Below are 19,075 nucleotides of genomic sequence, written 5' to 3' on the forward strand. Positions count from 1 at the left end.
TTTTTCCTGAAACACCAAATACAGTCGAGGCTCCAAAAATATAATATAAGTATATGCAACATAAGTTGTATAAAAAGTAGTTGTGAAGAGAGGATTCTAGGAAAATTGGCTTCCTGGATGTGCACTTGAAGCTAATATTTCCTTGGAATTTCTGCTTGTCATTTTACTTGAGATTCATACATGAAAACGAATACTTTCTCGTTCTTGTTGGATATTGAAATAAAACATGCTTGCTTGTAGGAAGGTTGGTTTTTTGATCTTAAAGGTGATAGAAAAGTCTTAACCAAATTTTAGAAAAGCCATGTCATATTTTGTACTGCTTCTGTAATGGTTGAAGTGTTTTCTGGTATTGGCTTGTTATACTTTTCCAACTATAAACTAAGAAATTCTGCCGATCACTCTAATCCTTGATGAATGATGAAGCTCTCCATATATTATGTCAAGTGGTCAAAGGTTAACCTGTAGTTACGTTAATTAGGATGGATAATTCAGTTTATAACGTTAAAATTAATGTTCTGGTGCTATATTTTTATGGATTCCAAAGCTGTAGCAATAGTTGCTGGGGAAAACTGGTGTGCTGTTTATGTCTGATGTTCTTGTCCGTTGTTCATTTTTTTGGCCATTACGTTCTTATGGAAGCTGCCCCTTCCCTTAGTAACCTTGTGGGGAGGAATTTTTTTAGAAACCCCTTAATTGCCTCTGGAAGATAGGCCATATCACAGGCAATAATGTAGTCCTTCGTGTATCTGGTTGTAGAAGTGTTTTCTACAGCAAGGTGTGACGGAGTTGTTGATTTAATTTCACTGTGGTTGTTATTTCATCTGGAGTTATGTTGAAGTTCGCAAAATTTGAGAATCAGAACTATGATAGTTTTTTTTCCTTGAAATGCTTTATTCCTTCTGACCAGAAATTAATTGTTATATGTGGAACATCATGAACAAGAAAGAAAGGATCGGATTATTTGTATTCGGAACAGCAGTGAAAGAAAGGACTTAGCCTGTTCTGAATCATATAAGGACATGGATTTGCTCATTAGGTCATCTTGATCATTTTCTAACTTAAATCAGACAGGAGGTGAAACCTGAGAAGAAGGATTCATGTTTGTCAAAAAGGAAGGTTCATGAGCAAATAATATGGCAGCCTATTAGTAATCAAATGATTTTAACATATCCTTTTATGCGCGAATATTAATACAAAATATTGTCTTTCTCCAAGTGCTAATCGATGTATACTGTTGCTTCGACCCTTCATTTTTTATTGAGAATTTCTCATCCTTCAGAAGGAAAGTTTTCTTAACTTCTTAAAGAAACACAGTTTTTGTTAATATTTATGAAATGCATCTCTTGTTGAAGGATCTGTTTGGATTTATATGTTACTTGGCCTGTGACACTTGGTTTTGCTGTTCCAATTTGTTTAAACATTGTGTAGCTAGGAAACTGGTGGACTTTCTTGGTCTTTGATCTTATGATTTTTTCCGTCATCTATAGTTACATTCCAATTTTTGCAATTCATTTTGTTTACGTATTTTCTTTCCATTCTTGAATTGTTTGCTTAAACTTCCTTCCATTGCTGCAACTTTTGATATTTGCAAGCTGTCTTCCTCTTTCAAATGAATTGCTCTTCTGCTTGACAGTTTAGCAGCTATAGCAAGGAAAAGACCAGTTCATTATGGTATCATTCTATCGGCACTGTTGGAATTTGTTCCAAGTTTTGAGATGGTAAAAGGGCGTCATGCTGCCAGTATCCAGTATTCTATAAGATCTGCACTTTTGGGATTCCTAAGGTGTCTGCATCCAGCGTTTGTAGAGGTGAGTTCACTTGAGAGTTTATATTTTCATTTCGATCGTGCATGTTCCCACAAGTATGTATAATCCTCTAGGTTTTTTTCATGTTGATTTTTACTTTGTTGTGCACCTGGGAATTGCAATACGGAGTCACCATGTCATTATTATATAAGAATCTATTGCACTTTGCTTTTGGCTAGCTTTGCAATGGAACTTCAGAATAGAATGTTGCTCAATAATTGCTTTTGGCTTTGCTTAATAATTACTTTGCTTTTGGCTGAGTTTGCAAGCGAAAAATCTCGAGTTCATTTTATTTTTTTTGTCATGTTAGTGAGATGCCTTGATGAGGCAGGAAAGTTTTTATTCCTTTTGATTGTGGAACCTCTATAATTAATTAGTGAAACTGCCACGAAGCATCTCAATTTTCTCCATTTATTTCTGTCCCTAGTTGGATATTTTTTTATTTTTTTATTTTATTTATTTTTTTTTATGGTGGGTGGGGTGGGGGGATGAATTTAAAACCTCAGTGAAGAAGCTTGTTTTTTGTGGGGCTTTTGAAGTTTTAATTTCATAATTTCTTGTTAAGAATGAGAATGGCTATAAATACTTTAATTCATGGAAAATGACTGATGCCCATTTCACTTTTCTCTGATAGCTTGGTTTTCAGTCAAGAGACAGGTTGCTAAAGGCTTTAAGAGCTATGAATGCTGGAGATGCTGCAGATCAGGTAATCAGGCAAGTGGACAAAATGGTGAAGGCTGCAGATCGAGCTTCACGTGATGCTTTGCTGGGCAAGGTACGGTTGGCCAAGTGCTGATATGATCACTATTCTTTATTGCTATATATGTCTCTTACTGCTTCCCTTTTCTTGTCTCAACATTAATATATCTTATAAAAAGGATGACCAATCATCAAATCAGCATAATGCATCAGTGGATCTTACAAGAAAAAGACCTAGGCTTCTGGACGATGAAGAACTTCCCAATGGCCATGAGGTTTCCAAGCAAGTTCGCTTAGGTCCAGATTTTCACCCAATTTCCACAGTGCGAAAAGATGGTACTCGACAGAGTGCCATCTCTAATGGGACATCCCATGATGTTCCTACATTAGATGTTGAATCGACTCCTGCAGAGCAGATGATTGCAATGATTGGTGCCTTACTAGCTGAAGGGGAGCGAGGTGCAGAATCACTTGAAATTCTGATTTCAAATATTCATCCCGACTTGCTGTCTGATATTGTCATAACTAACATGAAGAACTTGCCCAAAGCCCCCCCTCCAACCACTAGGCATGGGGACTTACCTGTAACTCATCAAGTAAGTAGTCACGGACAAGTTCTGGCACCATCAGCTCCATTGAGTTCTGTGCAAACTTCAGTTTCTACTGCACAAGCTCCTTTTTCTTTGGCCACCTCCGCTGGTTCAACTTATGCTGAGTCTGCTGTCAATAGTCTCCCTGTTGACTCTAAACGCGATCCAAGAAGGGTAAATTTAGCCAGCTGTGGATATGCATTAATTTATGTCTCTGTCCGTGTTAGGTCTACCACTCTGCCTCTAAATAAATTGGTTTATTTTACTCACTCATGCAGGATCCCCGCCGCCTTGATCCTCGCCGTGGAGGAGTATCTTCTGCTTCTAGTGTGGAAGAGGCAATTTCAAATACATCTGATGTTGATGGTTCCATATCTTTGGGAAAATCTGCTTTGGTTCCTGTTTCTACGACAATCGAGAATTCTTCGGTATTTTCTATATCTAAAACAAAAGTTGAAGAAAAAATCATTGAAACTCCATTCCCGATTGGAACAGATCAACCAACCCCCAAATCAAAATCTCCTGATAGAGCTGAGAAAGTTGACTCTATATTAGAGATTGATGCCCCTCTGGATCCCTTTTCTACTGCTGTTGGAAAAGCTGATGATGATTTAGTTGCAGTTAATTTGGTCGATGACTCGGCAACAAAGAGGGATGATACATCGTCTTCTATAGAATACAATCCGTATTCTCCATCAGTTACGAATGCAGCTGCATCTGAAGATACCTGTGAGGAATTGCCTCAGCTTCCTCCATACGTTGACTTGACTCCAGAACAGCAAATAAGTGTAAGAAATTTGGCAGCTGAAAAGATATTTGATTCGTGCAAGAATTTAAATGGGGCAGACTGCCATCAGAAATGCTCGGCAATAATTGCTCGAATGGTTGCTCAGGTGGGGGCAATGTCTGATTGTTTATTTATTATTTTTTTGGTTTTTCTCTTTAACAAGACAAACTTTGATTACTATCAAAATTATACTGTACAATGAGATTGGCGGAATTGAAGTTCAGCCACGTTGTACATAAGGTAAATAACAGCTTTCCAGCTAGCTATTAGTGTGAACATAAGTAACTACTAAGGAAGATGTATTCTTCAAGTTTTTGTCCAGGAAGCCAAAGAGGCCCAAAGTGTAATATACGCTATTATTTATTCACATTCATATAAGTTTTGTTTGATTCTTCCTTCTTTGTACTTCTGAAAGTAACCCTTATCGTACTCGAGCAACTTTGGTTTTTCCTTTCAATATCTGCCACTGTATGATTGCACTTTACGAAATAAATGTCGACAATTTGAGATAGGGATCTATATACCTAAGTTTGACTGACAGCCTTCATTTTAAGGTTCATGAAATGGAAAATGCAAGAACAAGGGATCAGTTTGTGTTGTGCCACATCTGTACATTGTCTAACCTTATAATTTGTGTGCATTCGATCATGAAATCACTGTTAACTTCTGCATCTGTCAGCTATCGCTATCACTTTAGGCCATAGTAATTTTTGTCAAAGTGACTCTTAATCAAGTTGGAGCAAAGTAATGATGTGGATTTAAACTTTGTTGATTAGAATTCAGCAAACTTTTTGGATTTATTAAAATATAACTTGAAAAATGAATGAATGAAGATTTATGTCGTACATGTGAACATAGACTGTATATTGTTGTATATTTTCATTAACTCCATGTATTTCTTCCCTATGGTTTACATTGCCCCCACATTTTTATGCACTTTTCTCCTATTGGAAAGGACAAGTCACATCTGCTTCATGTTGTAATGATCATCTCTGCCAATTACAATATTACTTTTGTACTTTGCATCTCTGCATTCATTTACCACCGAAAGGAATACGTTACTGTTTTGAATCTTTGGCTTTTACCATATGTTTGGAAGGCAATAGGAAAGGGTTGCAGAGTCTTATCTTACATTGTCTTTCTTTTGAACTAGGGATTCACAGGTTTTCTCGTTGAAAATAGTATGTCAGACAATAAAATATATCGAATCTATGAGCTTATGTAATCCCAGGTTGATAGATTACATGAGCTTTGGTGATATTTCATATATACTCATTTATGTTTTGAGGATTGTTCTTTGGTGGCTTTCGTAAATTATATCGATTGAATCCAGCATTATTAAAAATTACTAGAGAAATACTTTGAAGAACTCTAGTACTTTTTTGGCTTTTGATTGGAATTTCTTGATGATCTCAGCTGAAATGCTTCATATGCGTGTTGCCAAGTCATATGCATCACTATTGTTTTAATACATGATGATTTTTGGTTCTTTCTTCTTTCTTGGTCCACCGGAGGTCCAAACGATGTGTCTGTGTAACTGTACAAATGCATGGTTGTTAATTCCATGGGGGAAAGACTGGATATAAATGAACCTTTCTTATGTACTCTAACAGACTGGTTTAGTTGGATCTACCATTCTACTGTATTTTTTATATTTCGTGCAATTAAAAATTATCCTCTTTTCCTTCACATCGTAGGTTGATGCTGATGATGATATTGTTCGAATGTTGGAAAAACAAGTCGCTAGTGATTACCAACAGCAAAAGGTATCACATTTCCTGTGTGTTTTTATGCATGGTATGAGGTGTCATGAAATTTACTGAAGGCAAAGTTTCATTTGATCAGTCAATCTCAGCTTGTTGGTAGATTTGATGATAGGCATAAATGACATTCAATCCTCATTTTTTCCCTTTAGTCTGTTTTTTGAAAGTTCAAGTGGTACTTCTGAGAAAAAAAAAAAAAAGCATGTGGTCACATAAGAAAAGATCATTGATTAAGATGTGATAACACTATGCAATGCATGTGTAAAATAAAATGTTCAACTTATTGACTTTCTTAATTGGTTGTTACCATCATGTTTCAAGGTGCACAACGATTCTTCATCACGTTTTTTGGTCTGTTGGGGTTTTCCTTTTGGTTAGATGGTTTATATGTGCACAGTTTGAGTATTGTAATAGTAGATTGTTCATTGAAATCAACAAGATCATGTTGTTCATATATTGGTCACATCAGATTCTTCTTGATTATTATAATTTTTCTACCACGATTCATAGTATTCTTAATAAATTCAATTGGCACATGTACTCATGGCTGTATTTGAGCCCTCCACTTAATTTTGACTGTTTTTTTCAGGGGCATGAGCTTGCTTTACATGTCTTATATCACCTGCATTCACTCAATATTCTGGATTCAGTGGAAAGTTCTTCTTTTGTTGTGTACGAGAAGTTTCTTCTAGTTGTGGTATGCCACTTTCCTTTCACTCACATTTTTTGACATAATATTTGATTTGTTAGTGACATAATTGCAATATTTAATTGTAGGCTAAATCGCTGCTAGATGCTTTTCCAGCTTCAGACAAATCTTTTAGCAGACTTCTTGGTGAAGTTCCAGTTTTTCCGGACTCTACGTTGGAACTATTACATAACCTTTGCTATTGTGATATAACTGACAACCAGGGGAAGGACAGTCCCGATATTGAACGTGTCACGCAAGGTCTTGGCACTGTTTGGAATTTGATTGTGAAACGTCCACATAGTCGGCAAGCTTGCTTAGATATTGCTCTTAAGGTAAAAATTCTTGCATTTTGATCATTTTTCATGTTTTCATTATTTGTGTTATCCTTCTAAGGTAGATGTGTATGCTTGTGTTCATTGCAATCATATATGAGTTGAACTTATATTTTGTGTTCCTCACATTGTAATTTGTATGGCAGTGTGCAATGCATTCAGAAGTTAAGGTTCGAGCAACAGCTATTAGACTGGTATGGCAACACCACTCTTGTTCCTGACAATGGACATTTTAATCTGTTGGCTGGATTTCCAATTCTAATAAGTGATGATATTTATGATCTATCTACCACGTTTCATGAGTCTGTTGTTTTCATTGTTCATTAGGTGGCGAACAAACTCTATCGGTTAAGTTACATTTCAGATAGGATTGAGCAACATGCAACAAACATGTTCCTGTCTGCAGTAGACGGCGTAGATCAGACAGATGTAAAGCCTTTACCATGTGGATCGATCGAGCAAAGCACTGGAGGAGAGGTCTGTTAGATTTGTACTGTTCGATTGTACGTATTAATTTATTGATGTTATCCTTTACCATGGCCAAAATTGTTTTATAGGGTGAGAGTCAGGAAACATCCATTTGTGGTTCTCAAGTTTCAGATCCTGGAACCTCAGAAGACAATTCGACGAGGAGTTCACAACCTACAGTACATGCCAGTTCAACCTTGTCACTTTCAGAAGCTGAAAGACATATTTCTCTTCTTTTTGCCCTATGCGTTAAGGTTCCTAATCTTCCATGTTAGTTTTAATGTTGATAATTCTGACATTGCCTCTCCCGGTGAAATTGATACTTTATAGTCCTTTTCCTGCAGAAACCTTGTCTGCTTCAAACTGTATTTGATGCTTATGGACGGGCTCCTAAAGCAGCGAAAGAGGTCCTTTCCTCTTCTTCTTCTCCTCTTTTTTTGACGAGAAACTCAAGTTTTTCATTGATATTATAAAAACTGCAAGCTACATCTTTCTAAGCTTAACAGTAAATGAAAAGCCCAAAAACTGGAAAATGCACTAAAAAAATAACAAGATATAAAGCCGATATACGTATAGTTCTGGACAAGAAACATGCTTCAAGTGTTTTGTGCTTGTGAAGTTGAGTAGATAGGCATAGAAAAGCTTTGACTGATAGAAACAGAAGATTCGACATCCTTGTTACTCCTTTTACATAGTCTTCGTTCTTATTTTGGCGCTGTTGGGAACGGTCTTCTGCTTGCTATCATGGCGAAAGTCCTTCACTTGTCGTTTGGTTTAGCTATTATGTTGAATATTGGTTGGAGAGAAATAGAAGAATCCTTGATGAGCATGAGATCCCTTTACAGGAGATATTTGACACTTTTTAATACCTCTTTATGGGCTTTTACTTCAAAGTAACTACTCTCAAGTGTTAATTCTTAATGTCTGTTGTATGCCACTTTTGTGCAGNTTTTTTTTTTTTTTTTTTTTTGCATAAAATACTTTTTGCATCAAAATTAAACTGTTACAAGAACTGGTACTGAATTATGTCTGTATCCTGTTATTCTTTGAAGCAGGCCGTTCATGAACATATCCCTAATCTTATTACGGCCCTAGGCTCATCTAATGCTGAATTGCTTAGAATAATATCAGATCCACCCCCAGGAAGTGAACATCTTTTAGCAATGGTATGTCTTTGTGTGGCGCGATAAGTACTTGGACCTTGAACGGTTTGCTTTTTGATAGATTTCCATTAATAGTTTGTTTACTTGCCAGGTTCTACAGGTACTAACTCAAGAGACAACGCCTTCTTCGGATCTGATCGCAACCGTTAAACATTTATATGAAACTAAACTGAAGGTTAGAAAAATATTTATTTTGCTATTCTACCCTGCGTGTAAATTTTATTTTCTGATATGGATTCCCTTTCTTCGCTCCAGGACGTGACTATTCTTATTCCAATGTTGCCCTCACTTTCCAAAAATGAGGTCTCATTCTCTGCTTTGTATTTGATGTTTTTCTTTATTTTAAAGAAAAAATGTCTGAATAGTGATGTTCGATGCTAGCCTCGTTGGTCTCGTTTATAGTGGTTGGCAATTAAGCATAACTTATTTCTGTGTAGTCAATTGGTTAATCTATTGACATAGCTCATGAAAATGTGCATTTGAGTGAGCTTGTGGGTTGTGTTTTAGGTTAATTCAGCACAATTTTTGGGATGGATTACATTTATCATGTAAACTAACGTGCAGCTTGACATACAATTGGAACTTGTGTAATTGATCTAATGATACATCTTAACTTCGTAAATTCATTTAATCATGATATCTAGTTTTTTTTATACATCATTTGGATGAAGAAGTTAAAAAATAATTCGCTAGCATGACAGCTTTTTATATTATTTTGAGATCTCATATTGGTTGGGGAGGAGAACGAAACATTCTTTATAAAGGTGTGGAAACCTCTCCCTAGCAGACGCGTTTTAAAAACCTTGAGTGGAAGCCCAAAAGAGAAAGTCCAAAGAGGACAATAGTTGCTAGCGGTTGGCTTGGGCTGTTACAAATGTATCAGAGCCAGACATCGAGTGATGTGCCAGGGAGGAGGCTGAGCCCCAAAGGGGGATGGATATGAGGCAGTGTTTCAGCAAGGACATTAGGTCCTGAAGGGGGTGGATTGTGAGATCCCGCATCGGTTGGGGAGGAGAACGAAACATGCTTTATAAGGGTGTGGAAACCTCTCCCAAGCAGACGCATTTTAAAAATCTTGAGGGGAAGCTTTATAGGGAAAGCCCAAAGAGGACAATATCTACTAGCGGTAAGCTTGAGCTGTTACAATTATGTTCTCAGTAACAGTTGTAGCAAAAGGACGTATCCCTTATGCATTTTCTTGCAAATTGTTCGTTTTTTTGGCGGGGTAATTGCCATCCTCAAACAACCTTTAAGTAATGTATTATCATCATTGCCCTCTAATATCAGCAATACAAGTTCATTAGCCACCTCCCAATTTGGACACAAGTGTTAAAGTTCGAATAATAAAATAGAAAAAAAAAAAAAAAGATTTGCACAGTTTCCAATTAGATCCTTGTTGAATTTTTCGTTCTTATTCCTTATGTGGTACCAGGTTTTACCTGTTTTTCCTCGGCTGGTTGATCTTCCATTGGAGAAGTTTCAGAGAGCGTTGGCTCACATATTACAGGTATTGAAACACTTCAAATGTTAAAATATGATATTTTTACTCCGTTGCCATGAATTCAATCGAGTAGAACCAAGAAATCTTGTGGATATTCATAAGATTTGTGGCGCATGGTGGGGTATTGAATATTTAGTTGAATATGATTCTTGTTATTTTTTGTATTAATAGAATATTGCTAACAGGTATTTTTCATTCCTTTCAGGGTTCAGCACATACACGTCCAGCTTTAACGCCTGTTGAAGTATTGATCGCCATCCACAACATAATTCCTGAAAAAGATGGCCTTGCGTTAAAGAAGGTATGGTTGCCATCTTTTGGTATTATGTATTCATTAATCATAAGAGTTTCAAATGTTTTATCTTTCAAATTTCAAATAACAAAACGAATAATATACGTTATAGAATTGGTCCAGATAACTAGGCCTGGTACGTATGTTTTATCCTTCAAAGTTTCAAATGTTTTATGTTCGACTTTTTAAGGTCCCATATCCTTGGAGAAAAATAATGTACTGTAGAGTTTGATTGAGATATGCAAAGAATTGATTAGCCAGGAATTGAGATCTCTCTCCTGCCAAGTCTACATTTTTAAATGACTTCTCGATATATCCCTTCACTTATCATGTTTTCCCTCCAACTGGATAGGAAACCAACCATGAGATTGGATGAAATTGTGTTACAATATCAAATAGATTTATGGCGGCTACTAAGCATTTCAGCAGTTTAGCTCTCTTGCCTCTAAATCACTGTAACCTGTTGCATTTAAATCTATGTAATAGTCCAAGCCCACCGTTAGTAAACATTATCCGCTTGGGTCTAAAACGCGTATGTTAGGGAGAGGTTTCTACACCTTTACAAGTAATGTTTCGTTCCCCTCTCCAACCGGTATGGAATCTCACAATCCACCCCCCTTGGGTGCCCAGCGTCCTTGCCGGCATACCGCTTGGTGTCTGGCTCTGATACCATTTGAAACAGTCCAAGCCCATAGCTAACAAATATTGTCTGCTTTGGCCTGTTACATATTACCGTCAATCTCACAGTTTTAAAATGCATTTGTTAGGGAGACGTTTCCCTACCCTTATAAGCAATGCTTCGTTCTCCTTTTCAATCGATGTGGGATCTTACGATCTACCTCTTTAACAAGCTTTTCTGCTAAGGACTAATATTCTTCTAGTATCTTATAGTTAACTATGTGCATTTGTTAGATAATGTATATGCGACCGTCTAATTTCTAACCCTCTATAGGTTGTTGTACTGGATTCCACATGTACCTTATGGTTACTGCATCAATAAATACTATAATTTTCTGGTGTTCTTTTTGTTTTTGTAGATAACGGATGCTTGTTCAGCTTGTTTTGAGCAACGTACAGTGTTCACTCAGCAGGTTTTAGCAAAAGCCTTGAGCCAGATGGTATGTTTATAAGTCTAGGAAACTAATCCCTTTTATTTTCTTTAATTTGATACTTTAATAACGCTTCTTTTTTCAGGTTGAACAAACGCCACTCCCTCTTCTCTTCATGAGAACTGTGATTCAAGCAATTGATGCTTTTCCTACTCTGGTAAGTTTATCCACTATTTCAGTGCTCTCTGGGGTTAGGAAACATTGTCATGGAGCTATATTATAGATGTTGTGCTTTTTGGAGTGAGTTTCGGGTGAGTCACCGAGTAAACTGAGGAAATGATTGTTGTCGAAATTGACATTCTCTTCCGTTGCTTCGACCTGCTGAGAAATACGATCAAAGTTCAGTTTTTTGAGACGTCCGACATTATTTTGCTTTAGGTGCAACTGGTCATTATATGTGTAGCTATTGAAGATTGTATCTATTCTTCTTGCTCCTTTCCTCTTTGTTCCCAGAAGATCTCTTACAGAGCTTTGTGCTTGAAATATAATTATTTGTTGAAATCATGAGTTACTCATTTGTACGACCTGTGATTTCTTTTCAGGTTGATTTTTTCATGGAGATACTTTCCAAACTTGTAAACAGACAGGTACCTACGGTAACAACTTATGTTTTCCAAATCTAATGAATGAAAAATATATAAAATGTAAATGAAGTTCTGCCATCTGAAACTCTGTCCTTCAATTTCTAGTTTACATTCGGGCCATGGGAATACATATTACCTCACTCAACCATCTGGCTTATTGTGAGATCCCACATTGGTTGGAGAGAAAAACGAAACATTCTTTATAAATGTGTGAAAACTTCTCCCTAGTTGACGGCAATACGTAACGGGCCAAAGTAGACAATATCTGCTAGTGGTGGGTTTGGGTAGTTACAAATGGTATCAGAGCTAGACACCGGGAGGTGTGCCAGCGAGGACGCTGGCCCCCAAGGGGGGTGGATTATGAGATCCCACATTGGTTGGAGAGGGGAACAAAGCATTCCTTATAAGTGTGTCGAAACCTCTCCCGAGTAGATGCGTTTGAAAACTGTGAGGCTGACGACGATATATAACGGACCAAAGCAGACAAAATCTACTAGCGATGGGTTTGGGCTGTTACATTTATAAATTCAATTAAACCTTGATTTTAATTGCTAATGAATGTATGAACCCATGTGGTGTTTCCTTTCTAGTTGAAATAGGGTTCTTATTTCTGCAGAAGGGTTTATCCTTGCTGGTTAAACTATTAAAGGGGTAGAACACGTGCATGTAACCAAGCCTAACTTGTGAGTCCTTCATTTAGATCTTATTGCTATTATAAATAACCATGCTGCTATTTTGTCTTTTGAATTCAGGTTTGGAGGATGCCAAAATTGTGGTTTGGTTTCTTGAAATGTGCATTTGAAACACAACCTCATTCGTTTCGAGTACTACTGCAGGTACCACGATGTCACCCGTTTGACAGATATCTTTCTCTTATGCTTGGTGTTCTATATGGACCGAAATAAGTTTTCCTTTTTTGTAGTTACCACCGCCACAGCTCGAAAATGCTTTGAACAAATATGTCAACCTTAAAGGTCCTCTTGCTGCTTATGCCAGCCAGCCCAGCACAAAATCTACTCTCTCTAGGTACTTAATTCTTGATCTTGTGCGTATTGTTACCTGCTTTTTGCTAGTTTTAATGGGTGTAATGGCTTTTTGAGTCAGCTGAATTTGTTTATATAAGATCCTCAAGGTTTGGTATTTAGAAATCCCTCTTAATAATGTTTCAAACATCCATTTTTGACTAATGAAACCCTTTAAACTAAGCATCTAGGCGCTTTAGACATCACCCCTCCCCCTGAAATAGATAGCCCAATATATGCATTCATTTTGGAGAATCTTGTTTTGTTTTAGTAAATGTGGGAACACTTTGCATTTTGGCAGACCGACACTCGTACTTCTGGGTCTCGAAAACGACAGGCGTTTGTAGCGAGCTGCATCCTGTTCATCTTGTAAGGTTACAACGAATATCATTGGTTCACATATCAACTCCAGAGTGGTAAAGCAGAGAGCTTCGAGAACTTGTGAATTGACTAATCAGCTCTTGTTTGAAGTATGAGGCGATTTATCCTCCGTCATCATCCCGTGGCAGTTTGGTTGCTTCGGCTATAACTTATCGCACCTTGATCATGATTCTGTGCCACGGGGTGATTGTGAGAACGAGATAACTCAGAAGAACAGAGGTTTGTACCTGACTAACAGCCATCCCCAGAAAATAAGGGGAAGGGAAATGCTGATTCTCCGTAGATGTACATAGAGATCTGATTAAGGAGTGGAAAGAAATGTTGATGTTTTTCATTTTGGTTTAGATTCGTCCGGTCTAGTAGTAGTTCGGTTGGCTTGTACTATTCAAACTTGTTGTTTGTAATTTTAATTCAGTATTATATGGTTTCTTCTACCTTATTCTTTCAATGCTGTTTTTCAAGTCTTTTGCAGATTTGAAACGATTGAAAATGTGCTAATCAAGCTTGTGAGAAGCTTTAGAACATAAACAGTATTGAGTTTTAGAAACCTATAAATTATTCCGTTCCTATTCGTTTGAATTGACATAAACACAAATTTTAAAGTTCAACAACTAAACTTGTAGAAATAATTGAAAAGTCATAGATACGAACCTCTCAAAAGGAACTAAAATTGTAATATAACTTTTCCTTTTAACTTTTCATGGTTCCTCGGTTAATGATATCTCATTTTTCTTTTCCAACTCATTAGATAAGTGACTAATTATCCTTCTTGAGATTGATAATTCAATTCCTTTTTCTCAATTGTGTGCATATGTGTGTATATAAATCGTCTTTTTTCTAGCTTTACCACGTACAAAAATTTTCGTCTCACACAAGCTTCAAAATCTTTCCCACAAATTCAAATGAGATAGTAATTTGTTTCGAGAGCTTATTTGGATTGATTTTCTAAGTACTAATAAAACCACTTGTGGCACTTAGAAAGTCAATCGACGAAACCCTTCCTTTTATAGGAGACTAACTGGTCGGGCGTGTGGCTAGAAGGGAAAGAATGAAAACACGGGCAGACTTTTAGGGTAATTCAGGAGATGACATTGTCATAATTTCTGAAATGGTGTGTTGAAACAGTGAGGGTGATTGGGAATAGAAACGTTGCAAACTGTCTTGCTCTTAGAAGAAAGTGGCCTTACTTGATTAGGCCCCATTGATTTGGTCATCAGTCGGTTTTACAACAAATACAGAGTTTAGATATACAACAGTCCCCGCCCCACAATATTTGGAAGGTTTTGCTGTAACAATCGAAAGTTGGGAAGAAAAAAAAAAAAACTCTCTAAATTAAGCACTAAAAATCTACAACTATACGAAAACTCATTTCTGTTAAAGAATATGCAAGAAAATTCTTACGAGGAAAAATGATGAACTTGTACTTCTTTGTGTCGAAAGCCAAGCTTCCCATGGAACTCTTCATCACCAACGGCGCCAGTTCAAGCAATGATCCATTCGGGAATCAAAAGCCACCAAAATTCAGATTTGGATCAAACTGCCATCAAAGAAAGCGGGGTCTCTTATATCATTGATATTGCAACTTCATTTGCTATCAGTATTAACCAATGGTGACGAAGCTATATGCATTTAGTATCAGATAAAATATAGCATCCTAAGCTTCCGGATTGTGAGGAAATGTAACAGTACAAGCCTACAAGCCTACCCGCCAGTAGTTATTGTTCTCTTTTGGCTTTCCTTTTAGACTTCTCTTCAAGAATTTTAAAACTAGTCTCCCACGGAGATAGGGAGAGGTTTCCACACCCTTATAAAAAAAATGTTTCATTCTCCTTCTCCTCCCCAACCAACGTGGGATCTCGTAGAAAACTTCTCATTCTCATAATTGTTTGTATATATATCAACACATTTAGCCAGGATCACACCCTATCTAAAGAAGATCAAAAAGAGTTGCAAGCCTAAAAAGATGGTACCTGTCTAAAATTCTAAGCTTTAAACTGCAATGGCAATGTTCAATCACTTGATTGGCAGGACATAATCAAGATTCTTTGGAAACACCCAACCGCTGGGATAAACAAAATTGGGTACTTCCAAATGGAGATGCCAATTCATTACTTTTAAACAGCCAGTAGGCACAGCTTCCATTTGGCTTTCATCTTCAACTACTTGCTCTATGAATGTAGTCTCCTGCCAAAGAGAAAAGGATGGCAAGCTATATAATTATAGCACTGCGTACATGTGAATGACTAACTACAAGAACTATGGAGAGGGCACATAATAATACCTGAAAACCCTCTTTCACAGTATCTAACTGTCGAATAGGCTTTGAAGTAGGGCGTCTCCATCTCTTTGGATCCCACAGGATGGTGCTGTTGAAAGCAAATCCAGACATATCGACATGAAATCTTCTAAGCCTCTTACTTTTCTCATTCGTGTGCCATCCAACTACTTGGCTTCCATTGCATACAGGACCTTCCAGAATCGCTTTGTTTTTGTTTTGTGCGAGCATAGCAACGGGCCAAGTGCCAAAGCGGCTGAAAGATTAGTATACTAAGATGAGGAGTCTTCAGAGTAAACATAAATTAGAAATTTGGACCAGAAATCCAAGTCATGTAGAGAAAACAAGAAATATGTTCCGCTAAGATAAAAGGTCGTTTCTCAGAAGAAAATCTAGCTCAAACTATCAAATAAAAGAAAGAAAAGTTGCATATTACACCACAAAGCAATCTAAAACATGACAAAGGATTCCTAAATGCTAGCTATTTAATGAACCTTCGAAGGGTCATTATATAAACTTCTAAGGAGAAAGCATTAAGTTGGAGTATATTGGTAAAGACTACAAGTCACACTCTGAAAATTCAGCCCTTCGTACCACTAAAATCCCAAATTGATTGGAGAGGGGAATGAAACATTCCTTTAGAAGGGCATGGAAACCTCTCCCGAAGAGACAGAGACGGGGAATGAAACATTCATTTAGAAGGGCATGGAAACCTCTCCCTAAGAAACAGAGATGGGGAATGAAACATTCCTTTAGAAGGGCATGGAAACCTCCCCTAAAAGATGCGTTTTCAAACTTGCTCTATAAGTAACAGGCCAAAACAGACCATATTTGCTAATGTTGGACTTGGACGATTACAAATTGTATAAGAGCCAGACACCGGACTGTGTGCCACTAAGGACACTGGGCCAGTGTCTACTCTACCTATCGGGCCAATCAGATAATATCGACTAAAGGTGATGGGATGTTACGAAAAAAAGCTGCCAACAAAGAGATTATTAATCGGCGTCACTTTCGCTCAAGATTTCTGTCAATCTAAACGTAGAAAGAAATGATTGGGATATCAACATAAATACATAAAAATTAGTTATGCAACCAAAGGTGGATAAGATCATATAGGTGCGAAATTATATGCACTATTTTCTCAGCTAAAAAACTGCCATAATGATAAAAACAATCAAAGCGCACAATATATACCAAGAATGGACAAAAATACAAAATTTACGAACAAATGCAATAATGATCGAAACGGACGGATCAAGTAGTCCTCAATTTTGAAAGCAACGTATAAAAATTGATAGATAGAAGAATGTTTGAAACCTAACATGATGACTAAAGAATACCGAACTTTTATATCTATATGTAAAATCATCAGAATGAGTCTCAATTACCTGATATCTCTCAGGCTATCGAACAACTCCAACGAATATATATTGTCGTCATCGGAAAAGTAAACGATCCCATCGAGCTTATGACGCTCAATGTGTTGCAAAGCTGCGTTCCTTTGATGAACTCCTCTATCCTTCACGTCAGTCATGTTTTTAGTGCAAACCAAATGTCTATACATAACTCCCGTTTTCCGCAATATCTCGGCAGTCTCCATCGACGCTGAATTCATCTCCACCACAATCCATAGCAATGGCGGATTCACAAGCTTCAGCGCCTGTCCCAACCTATTCAAGAAATAGGCTTGAAGTGCACGATTATACGTCGGTGTCACCACAATCAACTGCGTTTTAGGTACTGAAGTGAAAGTTGAATTCACTTCCGGAGATGGCTTGACCAACAAATTAACTGAATCGACAACTGAATCCTCTCGCCAAACCTGACCACGACTATCTTTCTCGAACTGCGCGTTCACATGCGGCGGCGTGATCTCGAATGAGAAGTCATGGCTTCGAATGTCGCCGGCATCATGGCCAAACGGCATCATACCTAGCAAGAAGCCAAGCAAGAAAAACACAAGGCATCTAAAGAATGCTCTTCGCCAATTATTGCTACCTTTCCGCAGAGGATACTTGAGAAAGAAAGCTCCAGAGAGGAATCTCCGTGCTTCAACGGCAAACGACGAGACAGGAGACGAGTATTTAGCATTAGAAAGAAGCTTCGAAGATGGCGAAGAAGGGATCCCGTTCGGATAAAGCCGATCGGGATACGCCGGAGACGAAGTCCTCCGTATCGACGCCATCAACCAATCAAAAAAACAAGCAAATCTCAGCAACACTACATGAATCTATAACATTTTACTCCAAATTAGAGCTCTGAAATCCAGTTCAACGAAGCAATCAAACAAATCGGGAGAGCAAAGTTAATTAGAAACAAGGAGAAGATCAGAAGCAGAAATTGGATGCCAAAAGAGATCAATGAATTGAAATTGGTGGAATGGGAAGAGAAATCCGAAATGAAAGGCAGTTGTCGGAGAAAGATTGGGCTTAGGTTTTAGTAGAAAATTTAGGGAGGCGAGTAAGTTGACGAAGAACTTACGGGCAGGGGCAGGCGGCCAAGATCTAGCGGGAGTTTTTTTCGGGCAGAGCTCGCGGGAACAGCAATAGACGATGGTTTTATCATTAAAAGCTCCGCGTTGTGGGCCATTGGGTCATTAACACGTGGCCACCTCTGCCTCTATTTTAACAGCATGACTGTCCACACTAATATGATACTGTACACTTTCACCATAAGCTCTCATGGCTTTGCTTTAAACTCCTTCATACCAACGGAGAGAGTATTCTTTGATTATAAGCTCATAATCATTCCCTAAATTAGCGGATGTCAAACTTTTATCATCCAACACATTAACCAATTAATGTACACAAAATGGAAACTAAATCATATAATTTAATTATAATTAAAAACTTCTTAATGCGATTAAAATGAATTCATCAATTAATTAATTAATCAATTATTGATTATTGCACGGGTGATATTATTATATTATTATATTATGACGTAGGAATCTTATTAATTATTTACAAGCAACTCAAATTATTATTCAATTGTGATTGACTATTGATGAATTACTTTATAGCCCCGAAGTTCACTAATTATCTTATAATAATTAAAAATTTCAAATGCGATTAGACTTAATAGCTCCAATAGCTACCTAAATATTTGTCATCTTTCTTGGTTAAACTCAACCAATCAATGTATGACACGTGTCAGAATAAATAAAGTTAATTAAATAAAATAATGTTTTGTGTAATAATTGAGCATTTATAAAAGGAATGATGGTTTGGTGAGTTACTATAACAAACGACCTATTTACTAAATTTATGAGCTACGAAAAGGATGCCCAGTGGCTCCCGTGATTAGAAAACAACATTAATCGAATAAAATTGAGAGATTAAATTACATGCTCAGTCTCTAAATTTTCAATTTCATGTTAAATATACTTTTGAATTTTTTAATTTTATATCTAATAAGTCAAAGTATAATTTCACGAACCTATTTAATACAAAATTAAACATAAAATTTTATTCGAATTTAAAAATTAGGTTATTAGATATTTTTAAAATTCAAATAATTATTCCAAAACTATTGTCGGCCCAAATCTGAGATTCATGCGATCCACCCAATATCTACATGGGCTTGAGCCCAAACGTTATAAATTTTATAA

General features: G+C 37.0%; 2 protein-coding genes across 3 annotated transcripts in view; one reads left to right on the forward strand and one right to left on the reverse strand.

The window, feature by feature from the left end:
* LOC111796877 (symplekin-like) overlaps positions 1-13,711 on the forward strand; it is a 19,839-nt gene extending 6,128 nt beyond the window's left edge. The window contains exons 6-27 of one of the 2 annotated variants that reach the window (XM_023679672.1): positions 1,634-1,808; positions 2,440-2,580; positions 2,684-3,268; positions 3,373-3,987; positions 5,579-5,647; positions 6,234-6,341; positions 6,422-6,667; positions 6,814-6,861; positions 6,995-7,144; positions 7,225-7,389; positions 7,480-7,542; positions 8,188-8,301; positions 8,390-8,473; positions 8,554-8,601; positions 9,731-9,805; positions 10,005-10,100; positions 11,129-11,209; positions 11,286-11,357; positions 11,743-11,787; positions 12,537-12,620; positions 12,707-12,810; positions 13,108-13,711. In XM_023679672.1, the coding sequence (XP_023535440.1) occupies positions 1,634-1,808; positions 2,440-2,580; positions 2,684-3,268; positions 3,373-3,987; positions 5,579-5,647; positions 6,234-6,341; positions 6,422-6,667; positions 6,814-6,861; positions 6,995-7,144; positions 7,225-7,389; positions 7,480-7,542; positions 8,188-8,301; positions 8,390-8,473; positions 8,554-8,601; positions 9,731-9,805; positions 10,005-10,100; positions 11,129-11,209; positions 11,286-11,357; positions 11,743-11,787; positions 12,537-12,620; positions 12,707-12,810; positions 13,108-13,153 (3,214 nt within the window). In that variant the 3' untranslated portion in view covers positions 13,154-13,711. The remainder of the gene's footprint in view (positions 1-1,633; positions 1,809-2,439; positions 2,581-2,683; positions 3,269-3,372; positions 3,988-5,578; positions 5,648-6,233; positions 6,342-6,421; positions 6,668-6,813; positions 6,862-6,994; positions 7,145-7,224; positions 7,390-7,479; positions 7,543-8,187; positions 8,302-8,389; positions 8,474-8,553; positions 8,602-9,730; positions 9,806-10,004; positions 10,101-11,128; positions 11,210-11,285; positions 11,358-11,742; positions 11,788-12,536; positions 12,621-12,706; positions 12,811-13,107) is intronic. The other variant, XM_023679673.1, reaches the window with a different exon arrangement.
* Positions 13,712-14,336: 625 nt separating this feature from the next.
* On the reverse strand, positions 14,337-17,994 carry LOC111796454 (probable beta-1,4-xylosyltransferase IRX9H). Its single transcript, XM_023679062.1, has 4 exons — positions 16,854-17,994; positions 15,469-15,718; positions 15,158-15,371; positions 14,337-14,724 (listed from the first exon to the last, which is right to left on the reverse strand). The coding sequence occupies exons 1-3, from the start codon at positions 17,648-17,650 to the stop codon at positions 15,201-15,203; spliced, it is 1,218 nt and encodes a 405-aa protein (XP_023534830.1). The 5' UTR covers positions 17,651-17,994; the 3' UTR covers positions 14,337-14,724; positions 15,158-15,200.
* Between the last annotated feature and the right edge of the window lie 1,081 nt (positions 17,995-19,075).

This window comes from Cucurbita pepo, chromosome LG06 (assembly GCF_002806865.2).
Source record: "Cucurbita pepo subsp. pepo cultivar mu-cu-16 chromosome LG06, ASM280686v2, whole genome shotgun sequence".
Taxonomy (NCBI): domain Eukaryota; kingdom Viridiplantae; phylum Streptophyta; class Magnoliopsida; order Cucurbitales; family Cucurbitaceae; genus Cucurbita; species Cucurbita pepo.